Consider the following 17,500-nt stretch of genomic DNA (forward strand, 5'->3'; position numbering starts at 1 on the left):
AAAAATCAAAAGAAAGAAATTCGTGTTGTAATCAACGAAAGAGCTTTATTATTTTTAAATTAAAATATATTTAATTAATTACCTTCTTCCTCCATGTCGTCCGTACGAAGTGTCTTTCTTCCGTTAAAGAAACAAACAAAAAAAAAAAAGCAGGAGAAAAAAAAAGAAAAAGAAAAAAAAATCTGGCTTCAATCCAAATAACCTTATTTTCTAAAAGATTCGACGACGACGATCTTCGAGACGTCTTTTCAAATTCTATTGCTGCTTCCTTATTCGTAACATGATCGTATTGAATTCAATCACGAATAATCGAAGAAAAAGATGTTGATTTATTTGTTATTTCTTTTTTTACTTACTTATGAATATAAATATCGAACTTTACCGATCGAGATCTTGCAAAAACGAACAGAAAAGTCGAATTCTTCCGAATAAACGTTTAATCGAATCTTTCGTTAAATTTTTATTATTTATCCTCATAACGATCGAGAATTTTTCTTCACTTTTCCCCCTTTTTTTTTATTATTTATATTTATTTACTTATTTATTATATTCTTTTTCGTGTCATTTAAAATGTGATTTTTCTTTCTTTTCTTTTTTTTCTTTCAAGTAAATCTTCGTAATCGAAAAATCTCCCGATCCGTTTTCGCGGCTGCGAAGTCCGCAACTGGTGGCTGAATTGCTTCGCGAGTTCGTTGGAAGCTCTCTTCTAGAATCCCTTCGAACTAACTCTGACGTTTGAAAGCTGCGCGCGAATTTCACGCATTTGAATTTAACCGTTGAAAAGCAGCTAGCATTTAAATAAAAAAAAAAAAAAAAAGTCAAAAATAAAAATTAATATAACACGTTAATAATATTCGAAACTTTATCAAATAATAGGTATTTCTTTTTTCTCTTCTTCTTATATCAAAAAATAAATATACATTTACGACGAAAGAAATGCGATTTAACCTTAAAAATGCAAAAAAAGAAAAAATTATGAATTAATTAATTTTTACTTAGGACAAATATATTTACGTTGTAATATAATATTTTTAGAACGAAATTTCATCGATGACAGACTTTTAAAGATTAATCTTACTTTTTCTTTTTTTAATTTATTATAATATTTTTATAATAATATTATTTTTTATTTTGTAAAATTTTTAAATATAAAAGATATTTTTAAGAACGAACGAGTCGTTAATTTTAAGATTAAAAATGAATTATTTCAGTATACATTTTTAATAGAGAAAGAGACAGAGAGAAAGAAAACGAAAGAGAGAGAGAAAGAAAGAGAGAGAGAAAGAGAAAGAGAGAGAGAGAGAGAGAGAAAATTGTATATATGAAAGATACCAGATCTGAAACGATGAAACTTTTATTTGAAAAAGGTGCCTTAAGAAATCACATGCTTATTTCCATTCATACATAAGCGAGCGCATATCCATACACACAGCACAAACAAACACACATGTTCAAAGATCTTTATACATGTATTTTTTTCTTCATTTCAAAAACTATTTGATATGCACAAGGCAGATTGGGAGTCTATCGATATTCAAATACTGTCGATTTTTATAATAATGGAATAAGTTTCTCTCTTTTTTTTTTGTTGATTTTTTTTTTTTTTTGTTTTTCAATAAACTTGAATTAGAAAAGGAACTTATAGATGCATGTATCTAAGTTTTAAAGAAAATCGTATCATTTTAAAGAAATTCCATTTCACGTTCAATACCAACAAATTTGAGTTGTTCAGTCGGACCATATCTGTAATAAATAAATAAATATATTTACATTATTATACTTTTACATGTTATAAAATTTTTTTTTTGTAAAATTAAACTACAAAGATATATTAACCTGTAATCAAAAAACAATTCTTCCCCTGGCTGAATAGCTCTTTTTGCAAAAATTCCTATTCTATGATCGCCATTAACCATCATAACTTTGGCATAACAATTAGGATTTATCGAATGATTTGCGAATCTTATTTTGTTTCCTTTGCGCGTTGCATCGACTACAAAGTCTGTCAAAAGGAATAACATATATACCATGTTAATATTTTTTTTTTTTTTCTGTACGATTATTTCTAAAAAGACCTAAGACAAAAATACCATTGTTTAAATTGAATAGAAAACTGCACATATATTTGTCATATACTTTTCCCCTTCTATCGGCTTCATCTTGGCTTATAATTTCTCCACAATATTCAGAAATGAATTCATTCTTGGCTGCGGATTCTTTTAAAAAGATTCCCCAACCGGCGACATCGGATGGTGCCATTAAAAGATGTTTATCTAAATAGAAATAATAAGATTAAAAAAAAAAAAAAAAATACATATATACATATATATATATATATCTTTGTAGATTTGTTTTGACATTCGATTGACACATACTTTTGGATATTTTGACAAAAAAAACTTATTGATACGTACGAAGGCCACGTTGAACGCTGACATTTTTACATGATATTTTAGTAATTTGAAATTGATCTGCTCCGCACGTTTGACATAGATCAGGATCACATTCCCTTACTGCTAGATAGCAAGGACATTGTTTTGTATTACATTGAGCTTTGCATCTACAGCCAGGAAATCGATTCTGACATTCACTGCTGCATTGACAGAACTTTTCGCAGAAGTTTTGCGCCTGTATACATGGACAAGAATTATCGCATTGACGGCCAGGATGATCGCACGGTGCGAAGTTGTGGACATGATTGGCACCTGTGAGTATGATTTTTATACATATGGTAAACGCAAACAAAAAAAAGAACGCGCGAGGAGACACTTCTGACTAGGATGTCTTGTTGTTTTCTTTTTTTCTTTTCTTTTCTTTTCTTTTCTTTTTTTTTTTTTATTTATTTATTTTTAATTTTCTTTTCTTTTTTTTTTCTTTTATTTTTTATTTATTATTTTTTATTTTTTATTTTTTTTTGATTATTAATGAGAAATTAATTACCAGAATCTTTTTTCAATTGTATCTTTCTGCAATGCATCGACCAAAGTCTATGTTTCTTCTTCTTCTTTCGTGGCGGCGTAAAATCTTTTAAATGTTCTACAGCTGGAATGTCTGAAGCTTCCTTTTGAGCGAATTGATATACCTCCTGACAAGTTTTAGTTAACATAATTTGTGCTAATGCGCATGGATTACCAGGAAAAGCTTTATGTAATGCTCTGAAAAGACTTTGTTCAGAGCCAGTCCATGATAACTCGCTTTCCGTCTTGATTCGTTTATCAAGACCTAACAAAGTGAAAGGAGCTTGATTTTCTGGCTGAGCTTGATCCTCCATCATTTCTTCGGGCTTAACTTCTTTATTAACATTTTGCTTGAAATCTGTTGGATAATATTTTTCCTTGAAATCTGTTTGGATAATTTTGTTTTTTTTTTTTTTACAAGTTAACACTTCTAAGATATTATTTTACCTTGACAGCAACCACCTTGACTGTATTTATTACTGTCATTGCTGTCTTCGCTGCTTGCTTCATTTCCAGAATCAACGCTTGCCTGTTTTCTTACTTTTCTAGGACCACCTCTTTTCTCATCTCCTTCATCTTCTTTTATATCGGCTGCTTGAGCAGCAAGTTTTTCTTTCATACCTTCCTAAATTGATGATATAATATGAAAATGTACTTTGATGTTTTATAGAATATATCTTATCTTACCAAATGCATATAACATTCTGTTCCACAGGGTTCAGAAAATGGCCTCAAGTCCGGACCTTTTCGTTTGAGTAAATTTGGTCCTGGATGGCAGACTTGAAGACCTAAAATTAATGGTAAAACTTTAAAATTAAAACATAATCCTAATCTATTATATCGCGAATGGAGAGAAATTTAGTAGACAGAGCGATGAACGACGAATGAAATACGATTGTGGATGAACCCTTGGCGATGCCTCCGTGCTAAACAAAAAAAAGCGTTCGATCGAATGCGCTCGTTTGTATGCAATGTTGTTCTTTACCTTGCGGCGAGGTCCCCCTGGCTGCTACGATAAATCAGGAATCACAAATTATTGTAATTAATATACATCCAGCTTCGTTGTCATATAGAATGTAAATCATCAATAAGTTGTATCTAGAGGCTGTGCGTATAAGGAGATAATTCGTATATCCTTGCAATGTCTTTCATTATTCCTATTGCGATGTTGCCTGACAAGATACAACTTGAGAGTAATAACATTAAACTTAGCTGTCTACTCACGATGTAAGAAGCAGTCATATTTGAAGCATCTTCTACAGAAGAGCGTGTGAAACGAATGCATAGTCTGCTCTCTTGGTACACTTTTTGCATTTACACCATCGATGTTAGGAGTACATTCTGGTGGCAATACATTTGGATCTGATCTTTCTGTTAGTTCAATGTATTTTTCTTTTAATTCTTCGGGTCTGCCTTTATCGGGAAACATGCTAGATATTGCCTAATATAAGTAATATCTATTAATAATATTTAAACTTATTTAAATTATTATTATAATATCATTTTGTAAAATTTTGAATAATTTATACATTAAATATGTGCATAGATGGGAATGGCGTAGCTTGAGCTTTTGAATCTTCTATTGGCTTTTCCAATAATATTTCTCCTTTATCATCGTCCTTATTATCTTTGTCATCATCCTTTTGATCTTCTTTTTCTTTAGATTCTTTCCCTTTCTTAGTATGTTCCTTTTCTTTATCGTCCTTTTCATAATTAGCTAAAGCATTTACTAAATCGACAAAAATAGAATCATCCATAAAACCAGATACCCTATCTCCGTGTACCTAAAATAATAATAATAATAATAATAATAACAACAATAATCATGTAATATAATATTAAAAATATATAATATATTAATAATAATTTTTAAATATTCTCAATTACCTTTCCGTCATAATTCTTAATAAGTTCTTCGATAAAAGTTCCATCCTGATCTAAGATTTCATCTCCCATGTAAGGAATATTGTGTAAAACAGTTTCATCTTCTACCATAAAATTCTGTTGTATTGGTGCCCACGTATACATCGTAGGTATAGGAGTAACTGCATTTATTATTTTAACAGGACATGTTTGTACTTCTCCGTCCGAACTGGTCACCTCTGCTTTTTTCATGCAAGATACATGAGGTGGAATGTCATGCATAGCAAGCCACATTGCTTTTCCATCCGCCCATCGTTTTTGTTCAGTTATAAGTAACTCTAATTGAGAAAACTTTTATTTATATATATATATATATATATATACGATCATAATATCATGCATGATATATATTTTTTTTACTGAACATAATTCGTTGTAATAGAATTAAAAAATAAACATAATTTTTTTCTTTTTTTTTTTTTTTTTTTTTTTTTTTTTTAATATTTGCAAAGACTTTTAAATCAAATAATAATAATAATAGAAATAAATAATAGAAATAAATAAAGATAAAAGAATGGTAAAGATATGAAAGAAATATTCAAATCATTATAGATTTTTAAATGTATACTTACCAGTCATAACCTTACGATTCTGATTCCATGCAATTTTCACTTCGTCCGCACGTTTATACCTCTTTATTTGTCTCAATCGCATGTATTCCGATTTCACGCGTTTTCTCCATTCTGCGGAAACTTTTGCCTTTGACATTTTAAGTAAAAATGAAATATCATTAATACCGTAAATGAATTTAAACGTAAATCACACGACGTATCCCAATTGACGCCAACGATAATCAAGTCCGCCAACCTTCATTCAATAAGAAAGTGAATTGTTTCTTTTTAGAGTCGATTTTAATTTTGTTTCGTTATACCAGATGGCGCAAACATCGATATTTGATGGATTTATCATTGACAACTCATTATGTAGAAAGAAAGTTTCCTCACCTTAAATAACAAACATTATTTAAAAATTTATTATTAAAAAATTTATTTAAGAATGTATGATTTTCTTTGTATTCCCGGCATCTTTTTCGTCTCTTTTGTTATCGACATTTTTTACTTTGTTTGATTGGTTTCCCGCGTTTAACATTTGATGTCGAGGCTATGTTAGTTATGTTTCTTGCCGTAAAAGGTGTAACAGTCGCGACGAAATCGCCACAGTTTATTTAGCGATCAGCTTAGCCAACTCTTAATGCAAATGTAAATATTTTGTTAGTTACTAGTATCGTGTAAATAGCCATTTTTAATCTTAAATAAATATATTTCTTACGTAACGTTCTCATAAGTAATTAAAAATTCATATTAGTGTTTAGCTAATCTTCTATTCGATATTTTTTAAATTGATAACGCTGCTAGATGGTCAAACTGATATCGCGATTACAGCGTCATAATATCGCGTGACTGGAGCGCCATATGGGCGTTAACCAATCAGCATGTATTTATTAGCTTTACCGTTTTAAATATATATAAAAGTGGCGCTAATAACGATTAAATATTTCTATAGACCCATCGAACGGACCAATCCGCTATCACACTTGCCTATTTACGATGACGGCATGTTGCTGTTGTTCCATCATTTGATTATGGTGGATTTTGGGCAAACGCTTCCTCCTCTCTTCTCGTAGCCGCATGTAGACAGAAAATGGCGTCGTCGAAGGGACAACGGTGGATGGTTGATTCAGGGATTCTGCGTAAAAAAAATGGTGAAGAGGAACCACAGGAGCTGTTGGTGTTCGGATATAGCTGCAAATTATTTCGAGACGATGACAAGGCGAAAATGATTGATCAGGGGAAGCATTTGATACCATGGATGGGCGATAACACATTGAAGATAGACAGGTCCGTTTCCCTAACCTAGAAAAAATTTATGATCTAGGATATTTATTCTTGCATAAACACATCATATATGTAACGTGTAGAAGAATGATCTCAGATTCGAAAAAAAAAAAAAAAAAAAAAAAAAAAAAAAAAAATATATATATATATAGATTAAAAAAAAAAACTGCAGTGAATGACACTCGAAGAGAGTACCGTTATGGTTACTGCAAATAGTTAATGTGCAGATAAGCAATCTGGAGACTGTTTAAGGTTTCTGCAGGTGTTGGCCGTATGAACGCGCAGTGTTGAAGCGCGATATGCGCTCTGCACGGGCGCAGAATAAGGTGCTCTTGTGGCTTGGCGCTTATGGCTGACCATCTGTGCAGCAGCAAGGTGAGACACAGCGTAGAGAGACAAATGGCAAGCTGACGGTTATAGGTATTTATGACCGTTCAGCATGGTATGTATTAGCGTCTTAGATTCAGCTGTGCTGGCAACAATGTACGAATTACCAAATGCATTATGCAACTTTGATAATTTCTCTATGTTGCGATATACATTCTACAGTTTATGTATATACTCTGCATACAATTTGTGTATAAATATTGAATGTACAGCATACAGTGTCGAAGATGTAACTGGAAACATATATTAAATTATATAAAATATTTTGTTTTGCATTTATATTATAAATATTTCTTGAAATTTAGGCAAGGTGGATTGTGTACGCACATGTCGAAGGCATTGCAGCATTTATTCTCAAACTGTATTCTTCATCATCCAAGCGAACATTTTGTGAGAATTTTTAAATGATCTTCTATAAACTTGTATCTTCAATTTTTTCAACTTTTCTTTTTCTTTTTTTCTTTTCTCTTTTTTTCTTTTTTTTTTTTCTTTTTGGTTTTTCTTTATTTAATTTGGTGCTGCTTAATGTTCTATGGTCTTTTTTTTTTCTTTTTTTTTTTTTTTTTTTTTTTTGTTACAATTCAACAATCGATACTCAAACTACTCTTGCTTTTTATCTGAATAATGCAATATGTATGCTCATTGCAATTAGATCATTTTATTTTCCATATCGCTACTTATGTCTAGGAATATTACAACTAATTTCATTGTGAAATGACACAGCTTTTGTTAAATATTAAACTGGACATACTATTATGGACCATATAATAATTATTCATGTAATTTGACTAAACGTAATGCAATATGTATATATATATATATATATACTTATATATATAATATTTGATTAGATGAAAAGGACAAAATGTTTGACATAATTCAATATATGGTTCTATGTTTTATACATCTAAGTAGTATAAAATATAATGACGAAAAAGAAATAATCTATGAATGTCATAAAATTATTTATAATTAATATGTAAGCATTTATGAAATTATCATAAATGTTAATATCTTGTAAGAGACAAAGCAGCAAATTGCATCTTCAGAAACAAACAGTATAATAATATTAATGCGTAGTAAATTTATTTTACAAAATACATTGTATATAGTGTATTTAATTTGAAAGTTATGCAAAGGAATAAATTACACATAAAGACATGTCATTCAACTTTGTATGACTATATTTTATTTCAGAGGAAACTCTTTGTGGTGGGATTCTCTTCATAAATTATTTTTCAGATGCGGGATTAATAGAATTTACGTAAAAGAAAAAAAATGAACTATACAAAAAAAAAAAAAAACAACAACAACAAAAAAACAAACAAAAAAAAATCATTTTCCTTCTCTAATTTGTACATTGTATGTGTATAGATACGATGGACGTGGAGCACTGGGGGATTTAAGGATTCATGAGCCACCAGCAGGTGGTTTTGATCAACGGATAATACTCACAGAGGATGAACTTAAAGTTGAACAGCTCTGTGACGAAGAAAGATACCGATCCTTGTATAATAATGATGCCGAAGATTCTATGTATCATGGTACGATTCATATAGATATTTTTAAAATTCTAAATTAATTGATTTTTTCTAAATTGAACTATTAGAATTTAAAATTATTAATGATTTTATTCTATTACCTTTTTTTTCTTTGTATTAGAAGAAGAGATGAAAAGATTGCATCAAGCTTTGGACTCAGAAAATTCTTATACTCAAGTAGCATATAATTATAACGAAGATGAAAACAATTCCAAGTTAGCGTGCGAAGACTCACAGAGTCCAAAACAATCAGAAGGATCGCAAGAAGAGGATCAAGCTTTTGTACCGCCACCAGATCTTGAAATACCAGAAAGCATGACAGTGGTAAGATAATTATAATAATATTATTTATCAACAGTTTATCTATGAATTTATTTTGATATCAAGATAAATTAATTGATAATTTATTTTTTCAGCCTGAAACGCAGAAGTTAAACGCAATTATCACAAAAACAGCACTATTTATAAGTCGTCAAGGGGGCCAAATGGAGATTCTTCTAAAGGCGAAACAAGCAAACAATCCACAATTTTCGTTCTTATCGATAGATGAACCGCTACATCCGTATTACAAGTTTGTGCTGGAAGCTATCAAGACTGGAAAATATAATCCTGAAAAACAACCTGAAAAAGAAGAATCTGGTATGCATACTATTTTCTATAAAGCAGCATCTTGTAGTAACATTATCAAAGTTGACATTATTGAGTTGAAGTAATTGAAGCAACATAAAGCAGGATATGATTACCCACACCTACTTTGATTCTACTTAGTTTTTCTTGACGTAAGTATTGCCACAAGTTCCTGTTACTACTACGTCGGTTTTTATCTACACGTGACAAATGTAACTCATTTTTGGTGAAAAAGAAAAGCTACAATTATAAATTTGTACTCATAGATATGTTTTTTTAACGACAGAACCTGAGGAAGAATCAGATGAAGATGATCAACCATACCTTCACCCAAGCCTAGCGCCATCATTTGCCAAAGTAGAAGCGGTATGTTTTCTTCTAATATATACATTGTCATATAAACATAATAACTTTTTATAAAAGACATATAAAAAAAAGTGCTTCCTAAGCTGTTAGAAGATTCAGAACAATTGGGATATTTACCAAATTTGGAAGCCTCCCAAAGAGTCACAGGTTTACCTCTGAAACTATCTACTTTTCTAACGGTGATTTCAAAAATACAAATGGATCATAGGATGAAATGTTAATGTTACTCTACTACACTAATTTATGTGTCATATATTTCTGCTTCCAGGGCTGATTCTGGTATGCATTGAACCTATCCTCCAACCCCGCCCCCTTTTGTTGTTTATCTATACTCATTCGAAACCCATTAGTTCTATTCATATGAGATTCATTAACATATCATATAGCATTATCTTCAGAGAAACATACATCCGCATTAATCGTAATAGGAAATTAAATATCCCATTTTGTAAAGTTAAGAGAAGTCTAATTTTTCAATCATCGCAAATTTTCATAAAGTACAGAAATAAATTTATTTTAATAGCGTATCCCAACATTTCCTTTTTGTACCTGGAAAATATATATACACGTTCCTGTCTTCAAAACATATGCCTCTGTTTTTTATTAATTATCCATCTCTTCTTTGGAGGGAATATCTTTGTAGGTGATAATATATTTTTCCTACTTATAATCTTCCATAAAAAAAATACGCAAAATAGTTTATTAATATTTCTAAAAGATACGTTTACTTATTTCTAGGCTCCTAGCATACCAAGCATACAGTATAAGCCCTCTGCGGACTGTGCTTATTCAATGCTTGTAAACAAAATCACAGGAAAGCCACCGCCACCTAAAATACCACAGTTATTAGATGTTGGTGTTCAACAAATGCCGACTTCTGGATATTATCAGCCCATTGTGCCGCAGGTAAATCATGTTATAATTTTTATAGATTTTATGTTGCATAGATTTCAAATATCCGATCAAATGGAGTTACATGAGTCTTATTTTTTTTTTTTTTTTTTTTTTTTTTTTTTTTTTTCTTTTTTACAGAGTTATACTCCGTATACTGCAACGCCTTTACAATATTCGCATGGTCCAGTTATATACGGTCCAAATGGTCAAATTCAATCTCCACCACAGTTACCAGTACCAGCCGTACCAGTTGTTTCTACTGAAGAATCTACAACGTCAATACCTCAAGCAAAAGAAACACCTTCTTTAGTACCCTACGGACCAACACCACCAAAAACATTGAGCAGACCATCATTCATCGTACCACCGGCAGATGTTCAAATAATTATCGACAAAATGGCGAGTTATGTAGCCAAAAATGGCCGAGACTTTGAAGCTATAGTAAAAAATAAAGGCGATCCAAGATTTAATTTTCTTGAATTGTCGCATCAGTATCATGGTTATTATGCTCACAAATTGACCATGTACGAAGGGGCAATAAATCCTAAGGTATTGACCGAAGAAGAATTATTACAGAAGCAAGAACCGCAAGAGGAAAAGCAAAAGAAATTGGAGGAATTACAGAAGAAACAGCAAAGAATGGAGGAAGTACAAAAGCGTGTGAAAATGATACAGGCTAAGAAGAAGAGCGACACAAAGACGAAACAAAGTACGGGTAGTAAACAGATAACGACAGTATCGTTTTCGATAAAGAAACCAAAGGAAGGTGAAAATGTGATTATTGAAAAGAGAAACGCCTTGCCATTGGAAGAAAGTGATGACGAAATTGAACTTGAAAAGAAGGAAACTAATTCTAAACCTAATTCACCGCAAAATTTTAACGAACAAACTAATGCAATAATAATGAATACCGATAAAGAAACGCCAAAGGTAATAGAAATAAAGAAATCTAAAAGCGAAGAAAAGGAATTGGTTGATCTTACCGATGACATACTCGAAGATTGTCAATTAGAGATAAGGCACAAGCAACAAGTAGAAGATAGAATAAAAGACAAATTGGTTGCCGCGGCTCGTGACAAATTGGCTGCCACGTCGAGGGAAAAACAATTGCAATTGGAACGAAAGAAAAAGGCGGCAATGTTTTTAAGTCAAATTCAAACTTCAACTAGTTCCAAAATTCCTACCTCGACGACACCCAATATAAGAAAGGATGATTCCGATGAGGTTTATTCCGTTCCATCGCCTTCATTGGAGGATGAAAAATCGGAAGACGTAAAAATTTGTGGTAATTCATTGATGGATCGATTGAAGAGCGCGGATTTAAGTGGGAAAAGATCACGTCAACGATCTAGAAGTCGTAGTGGAAGTCGTAGCCGTATTGAGAGACATAAAGTTCACAAAAAGCACAAGAAAAAGAAAAGTTCTCACAGAAGGTAAGGTATATGTTAACAAAATAAAAATAAAAAAAAAAGAAAAAAAATAAAAAATAAAAAATCTCTCTTTTTCTCTTGTATATATATATATGTATATATACAATATATGTGTATATATGTGTATACATATATATATATATATCATACACAAAACACACCTGATAAACACTTTTGATTTCTTTTTTGATTACAGCAGTTACGATAGTCCAAGTAGCTCTCGTAACCACAGATCTAAGAAAAGCAAAAAATCATCCTCGAGACATAGATCTCGATCACGAACTCCTCCGTCGCACAGACATCAACAAAATGTACGAAGAAAAGGAAGCAATTCGAGTTACTCCGATTCTAGCTCGTCTTGAGATACTTAAGAAGCGTAAATTTTCTTTTTCTTTTTCTCTTTTTTTTTTTTTTTCAAACGCGTTTTCTCTCTCCCTTTTTTGCCCCCCCCCTCTTTTTTTTTCTTTTTTTTTTTAAGAGATAAGGATTAAGAATATATAATCGTGTAAAAAGTTTCTTTGTAAATATATGTATATGATTACATATTTGGATGACATCACGGCGATAAATGACGTTTCATACTGTTTTTTGTCAAACGAAACATACAAAAAGAAATACAATTTACTTAGTCCAATGCAGTTCATAGATAAATATCCTTTTTTTCTAATTTATTTATTCCTTTTTTTTTTTTTTTTTTGTTTCTCTCTTTTCTATTTATTGCCTCCTCATGAATTATCTATTATTTTTCTATTACGTCGGAGTAAGTACGTAGTTATATTATCACAATTTCCTTAAAAAGAAAGTAACAAAAATCACGATGATATATCTTTTTTTTTTTTTCTCTCTTTTTTTTTATGTATATATATATATAATATAGTATGGGTTATCGCATTGAAAGATTTCCGTAATTATCCAAGTATTTGAAAGTAAACTAAATTGACGTTTACGATACAGATATCAAATGTGAATGTATTTGTGTGTGTGTGTGTGTGTGTGTGTTTGTATGTATGTATGTATCTATGTATGCATGTATCCATCCATATATATATATATATATATATATATATATATATATATATATATATATATATATATATATAATATATATATATTATTTGACTAACCATATGAAGGATCTCCCTTGAGCACTTTAATGCAATTAGATATGCGAACTAATTTCATACGTCGAATATATCGTTATAGTGTTCATTGACTTTATTGCATCAACGAGATGTGCCGCGTTCAAAGCAATTGCCGGCTACACTCAGATTCATGCATCTCGATTACCGTCAATTGTGTGAATTATGATGAAAGACTCGATCGAACTATTTTAGGAATGATCAAGAAAATTCAAGACCTTAAGTCTTTTGATTGATATCTTTTAACTTTCAACGAAATAGAACATGTTAATATTTTTCCCTTCTCTCCTCTCACCCCTTTTTTGTTTATTTATTTTTTTTATTTATTTAATCTTTTTTTTTTTTCATTCACATACTCGTAGAATTCATCAATGAGATTTTAAGTGTCATCTATTTTAATGTTTTGTTAATTTGATTATTGGACAATTTGAAAGTGTTCACTGTTTTGATTTACAATGAAACGTGTGTTTACTTATTTCTTATTATTTTTATTTTTCTTTCTTTTTCTATCATTGTATTCATTGGTAAAGAAAGAGTTACTTCTTTCATCAAATAGCTAGTTGTTGTTATTATTATTATTATTATTATTTTATTATTATTATTATTATTATTATTATTATTAGTATTATTAGTATTATTATTATTATTATTATTATTATTATTATTATTGTCACATATAAATTTCTTCATTAACATGGGGGTTCCAGGAAGAGAATTTTTTCTGTTGACAAAGATACTATTCATGAGTTCACGGTCATATAATAATATCATTTGATTAAATTATAATTTTATTTACGATTCTTTTTTTTTATCCCTACTCTTTCTTTCTCTCTCTCTCTCTCGCTCTTTCTCTCATCCTTTTAATTGCTCCCTTTCATTCGCAATGATATGAAAATAGTGATTCAAAGTCTTCGTTCATTTTTGCTTTCAATAAAAGAAAAAAAAAATTTTTTTCATAAAATCTTATGTATTACTAATACTTTGTATCCTTTGTTGCTATTTATATTTCTCTGTATTGGTAAGAGATAACGGATATTAAATAACGTGCGTGTGAGAGAGACCATACGTTGAACAACCTAGGGTCAAAGGGGGGAATTGTCTGAGATTTATAAGTTAACTCTGTTAGATTGAACGGGTCAGTCAGTGTTGTATATCCAAAGAGCAAACATATCAAGGATCCAAGTTATTTCATAAGAAAAGATTTTTCAATATGTCCGCCAAAATGATGGTAAGTATGAATTAAATATATATATAAATATATATATTTATATACACATATATATATATATATATAAGTATTTTTTAAATTATCTTTTCTTTTTTCTTTTTTTTGCAAAATTTGTCACCTTTTGCACCGTTGCGAATTACAGGTATTTTCTAATCTTAACATATATCCTTCATTTATATATATATATATATATATATTTATTCATGTATATATGTTATTTATATATTTCTTTTTATTAATTTTCTTTCTTAATTGAAAAATATTTGTTATACCGTGTCAAAAATTTAAAAAAAAGAAAAAAGGATAAATTGATTAACTTTTTACAAATCTGTTAATTGTTATTATTATATATTACTATTATATATATATATTAATATTAATTATTATATATATTTAATTAATATAATAACTCCATTTTTCTATATATCTATATATATATATATATATTTTTTTTTTTTATTTTACCTATATATATTTGTTGTAATTGACAAATATATTCTGTACTATTTTGACATTTTGAAAAAAAGAAAATGTTCGACGAGCTTTTTAAATCTGTCAATTATATTATATTTATTTAATCAATATGATAGAGACTTATGTGATCAGATATTATCTATATTCTATTATATACAAAATGAATGAAAAGTTTTTTGTTCTTTTTTTATTTTCCTTTTTTTGTTTTTTTTTTTTTATTTTTTTTCTGTTTTGTAAAAGATTTTTAATACCAATCGTAATTCTAATTATATCAATCGTTTCAAATAATTTATAATGAATAATTAACTTCAGTTTATTTATAATCTCTTTGATCGTAGAAAGAAAAATAATTTTGTGAGAAACCGATCTGACGAGTTAACGTTATAGAGAAAATATTATAAATGAATTTTAAGAAATATGATCAAATGAAAATAAATGCGTGAAAGAAAATTCGATATATCAAACTGATATAGTGTATTGTAATTAATATTATTTAAAAAAAAAAGAAGAAAATAATAATAATAATAATAATAATTTTGAAATATATATAAAAATGATCATTTGCAGTTACGTGACCAGGTTACTTCGATTATTGATCCCTCGGAAAAGCTTCGACCGGAGCCAGTATACGATGGAAAATTGAAAAGTAATTTTAGAAACTATATCATAGATCCAACAGATGAGATCAAGGAACGTGTACGCAAGACTTACGAGAACATGCATACTAATCAAACGGTCGAGTTTGTGCGTTGTTAGTATATTATGACATATCGATTATCGCACTTGTTGTATATAAACAGACTCGTAATATGACGTACATATATATACGTATCAACGTAAATGATCTATACATACTTACGTATGACAACCTAAACGATTTATATATATATATATATTTTATCAATAGTAATCTTTTGTTATTAATGATCTATTTCTCTCTCTCTCTCTCTTTATCTAATCTCTTTCTCTCTCCCTCTCTTGCTTTCTCTTTATATAATATAGATTATATGTTTATAAATCATATCTAAATTTTATATAAATCTTATATATCTACATTATATTATATATATCTATGATATATATAATATAACAGATTGCGTTAGAATATTATTATTAATAATTAAAATAATATATTTTATATATGTATGTATATATTATATATATAATATACATTATTACAATACATACATATATAAATATATATTATATTCTACAATAATAGATTGAGAGAATGTCATTTTTTATTATTAATAAAAAATATATATATATATATAATATTAATTTAATTAAAATGTATACATACATATATATATATAGATTGTTAATAATAATCTATAGAGTGATAGAGAAACGGAATCTATTATTGACATTGATATATACATATGTCATATTACAGATCATTTAAATTAATCATCATTTCTCAAGATCGACATTTTCCTTATTTTCTTTAATCGATCGCGAATTAACCCTTAACCAATGACGTAAAATATACCATAATCTTCTTTCGAGCAATTTTTCAAGCATCCTCTCAAAAATGTATTATTATTACAACAATTAAAAAGATCGAATTCTTCCTCGATCGTTTAAAATTAATTTTCTGGATCATTGATCTATTATCTTGAATTATATCAAATCCTAAAAGGAAATAATATTGATTTAATATACATTCATATAAATCATTTATAATTCTATCATATAACAAGAGAGATATTAATCGAAGCATAATAAACAATAACATACATACGTTTTTCATATATTATCAGCTTTTAATACTTGAATCCAAATTTATTAGCTCGTATGAAAGAATGGCTACAATTCAACAAAGCCAGATTGACGATTAAAGATGCTCTTATCAAATTAAATGATCTAATCGATGAAAGCGATCCAGACACAAATTTACCGAATATCGTTCATGCTTTTCAAACGGCCGAATCTATAAGAAAAGATCATCCTGATTTAGATTGGTTCCATTTAACTGGACTGATACATGATCTAGGAAAGGTACATTATATATTCAAAGATTTTTTTATTGACCTACCCTATATACAAGAAAAAAAAAAAAAAAGAAGAAAAAGAAAAAGAAAAAAAGAAAGAAAGAAAAAAGAAAAATAAATAAATAAAAGAAGAAAAGAAAAAGATATAAAAAAAGAAAACAAAGTCATGTGTTTGTTAATGATTGTTCATTAATAAATATTTTAGATTATGGCGTTCTATGGGGAACCACAATGGGCTGTTGTGGGTGATACATTTCCTGTTGGTTGTGCATGGGCTGATTCCATAGTCTACAGGGACACAAGTTTTGAAAATAATCCTGATGGCAAAGATTCTCGTTACAAGTATGAATTATCGACGAAAATTATAAAAAAAAAAAAAAAAAAAAAAAATAAAAAAAAATAAAAAAAAATAAAAAAAAAATCTATATACATATTTAATATTAATGATTATAGTACAAAATATGGAATATACAAACCTCAATGTGGTATAGACAATTTAATGATGTCCTGGGGTCATGACGAATATCTTTATCGTGTTATGGTTCATAATAATTGTAAATTACCTAAGGAAGCACTTGCTATGATTCGTTATCATTCGTTTTACCCCTGGCACGCTGGTGGTGATTACATGCACTTTTGCACACAGAACGATTTGGATAAACTGAAATGGATCATTGAATTCAAGTAAGTGATTTTTCTCTTTTT

General features: G+C 29.2%; 4 protein-coding genes across 19 annotated transcripts in view; 2 read left to right on the forward strand and 2 right to left on the reverse strand.

Moving 5' to 3' along the window:
• Positions 1 to 755, reverse strand: part of LOC124955028 (adenylate cyclase type 2) — a 48,778-nt gene extending 48,023 nt beyond the window's left edge. The window contains exons 1-2 of one of the 7 annotated variants that reach the window (XM_047508840.1): positions 357 to 755; positions 83 to 113 (exon numbers count right to left, since the gene is read on the reverse strand). In XM_047508840.1, the coding sequence (XP_047364796.1) occupies positions 83 to 95 (13 nt within the window). In that variant the 5' untranslated portion in view covers positions 96 to 113; positions 357 to 755. Of the gene's footprint in view, positions 1 to 82 lie in introns of all 7 variants that reach the window. The other 6 variants (XM_047508839.1, XM_047508838.1, XM_047508837.1 and 3 more) reach the window with 6 other exon arrangements.
• Positions 756 to 1,336: 581 nt separating this feature from the next.
• On the reverse strand, positions 1,337 to 5,683 carry LOC124954996 (histone-lysine N-methyltransferase E(z)). Of its 4 annotated transcripts, none has more exons than XM_047508751.1 (12): positions 5,453 to 5,683; positions 4,845 to 5,158; positions 4,487 to 4,741; positions 4,182 to 4,398; positions 3,943 to 3,963; positions 3,645 to 3,745; positions 3,405 to 3,582; positions 2,941 to 3,315; positions 2,415 to 2,705; positions 2,091 to 2,273; positions 1,837 to 2,002; positions 1,337 to 1,743 (listed from the first exon to the last, which is right to left on the reverse strand). In XM_047508751.1, the coding sequence occupies exons 1-12, from the start codon at positions 5,586 to 5,588 to the stop codon at positions 1,683 to 1,685; spliced, it is 2,298 nt and encodes a 765-aa protein (XP_047364707.1). In that variant the 5' UTR covers positions 5,589 to 5,683; the 3' UTR covers positions 1,337 to 1,682. The 4 variants fall into 4 exon arrangements, with proteins under 4 accessions (XP_047364707.1, XP_047364706.1, XP_047364709.1 ...); XM_047508750.1 differs by having other exon boundaries at positions 3,943 to 3,966; XM_047508753.1 differs by having other exon boundaries at positions 3,943 to 3,966; positions 4,845 to 5,171; positions 5,453 to 5,594.
• Positions 5,684 to 6,061: 378 nt separating this feature from the next.
• Positions 6,062 to 12,598, forward strand: LOC124954995 (splicing factor, suppressor of white-apricot homolog). 6 transcript variants are annotated; one of them, XM_047508743.1, is made up of 9 exons: positions 6,062 to 6,079; positions 6,384 to 6,718; positions 8,477 to 8,646; positions 8,765 to 8,967; positions 9,060 to 9,282; positions 9,557 to 9,636; positions 10,375 to 10,542; positions 10,669 to 11,963; positions 12,157 to 12,598. In XM_047508743.1, exons 2-9 carry the CDS (start codon positions 6,522 to 6,524, stop codon positions 12,320 to 12,322), a joined length of 2,502 nt encoding a protein of 833 aa, XP_047364699.1. In that variant the 5' UTR covers positions 6,062 to 6,079; positions 6,384 to 6,521; the 3' UTR covers positions 12,323 to 12,598. The 6 variants fall into 6 exon arrangements, with proteins under 6 accessions (XP_047364699.1, XP_047364701.1, XP_047364700.1 ...); XM_047508747.1 differs by lacking the exon at positions 6,062 to 6,079 and adding an exon at positions 6,968 to 7,090 and having other exon boundaries at positions 6,576 to 6,718; XM_047508746.1 differs by lacking the exon at positions 6,062 to 6,079 and adding an exon at positions 6,978 to 7,090 and having other exon boundaries at positions 6,576 to 6,718.
• A 1,570-nt stretch (positions 12,599 to 14,168) lies between these two features.
• The window catches only part of LOC124954997 (inositol oxygenase), a 4,143-nt gene continuing 811 nt past the window's right edge, over positions 14,169 to 17,500 (forward strand). The window contains exons 1-5 of one of the 2 annotated variants that reach the window (XM_047508754.1): positions 14,169 to 14,327; positions 15,369 to 15,552; positions 16,594 to 16,802; positions 17,001 to 17,137; positions 17,249 to 17,479. In XM_047508754.1, coding sequence (XP_047364710.1) covers positions 14,310 to 14,327; positions 15,369 to 15,552; positions 16,594 to 16,802; positions 17,001 to 17,137; positions 17,249 to 17,479 — 779 coding nt within the window. In that variant the 5' untranslated portion in view covers positions 14,169 to 14,309. The remainder of the gene's footprint in view (positions 14,328 to 15,368; positions 15,553 to 16,593; positions 16,803 to 17,000; positions 17,138 to 17,248; positions 17,480 to 17,500) is intronic. The other variant, XM_047508755.1, reaches the window with a different exon arrangement.

This window comes from Vespa velutina, chromosome 17, assembly GCF_912470025.1.
Source record: "Vespa velutina chromosome 17, iVesVel2.1, whole genome shotgun sequence".
NCBI lineage: Eukaryota > Metazoa > Arthropoda > Insecta > Hymenoptera > Vespidae > Vespa > Vespa velutina.

Excerpts from the sequence above, each read along its gene's own strand:
- LOC124954996 (XM_047508750.1), bottom strand. The coding sequence starts at position 5,588 with ATGTCAAAGGCAAAAGTTTCCGCAGAATGGAGAAAACGCGTGAAATCG. Across the intron at positions 4,742-4,844 it reads TTAAGAATTATGACGGAAAG|GTACACGGAGATAGGGTATC; the intron begins GTAATTGAGAAT and ends TTATTATTTTAG. Across the intron at positions 3,967-4,181 it reads ATATGACTGCTTCTTACATC|CAGCCAGGGGGACCTCGCCG; the intron begins GTGAGTAGACAG and ends GATTTATCGTAG.
- LOC124954995 (XM_047508743.1), top strand. The coding sequence starts at position 6,522 with ATGGCGTCGTCGAAGGGACAACGGTGGATGGTTGATTCAGGGATTCTG. Across the intron at positions 8,968-9,059 it reads TACCAGAAAGCATGACAGTG|CCTGAAACGCAGAAGTTAAA; the intron begins GTAAGATAATTA and ends TTATTTTTTCAG. Across the intron at positions 10,543-10,668 it reads ATCAGCCCATTGTGCCGCAG|AGTTATACTCCGTATACTGC; the intron begins GTAAATCATGTT and ends TCTTTTTTACAG.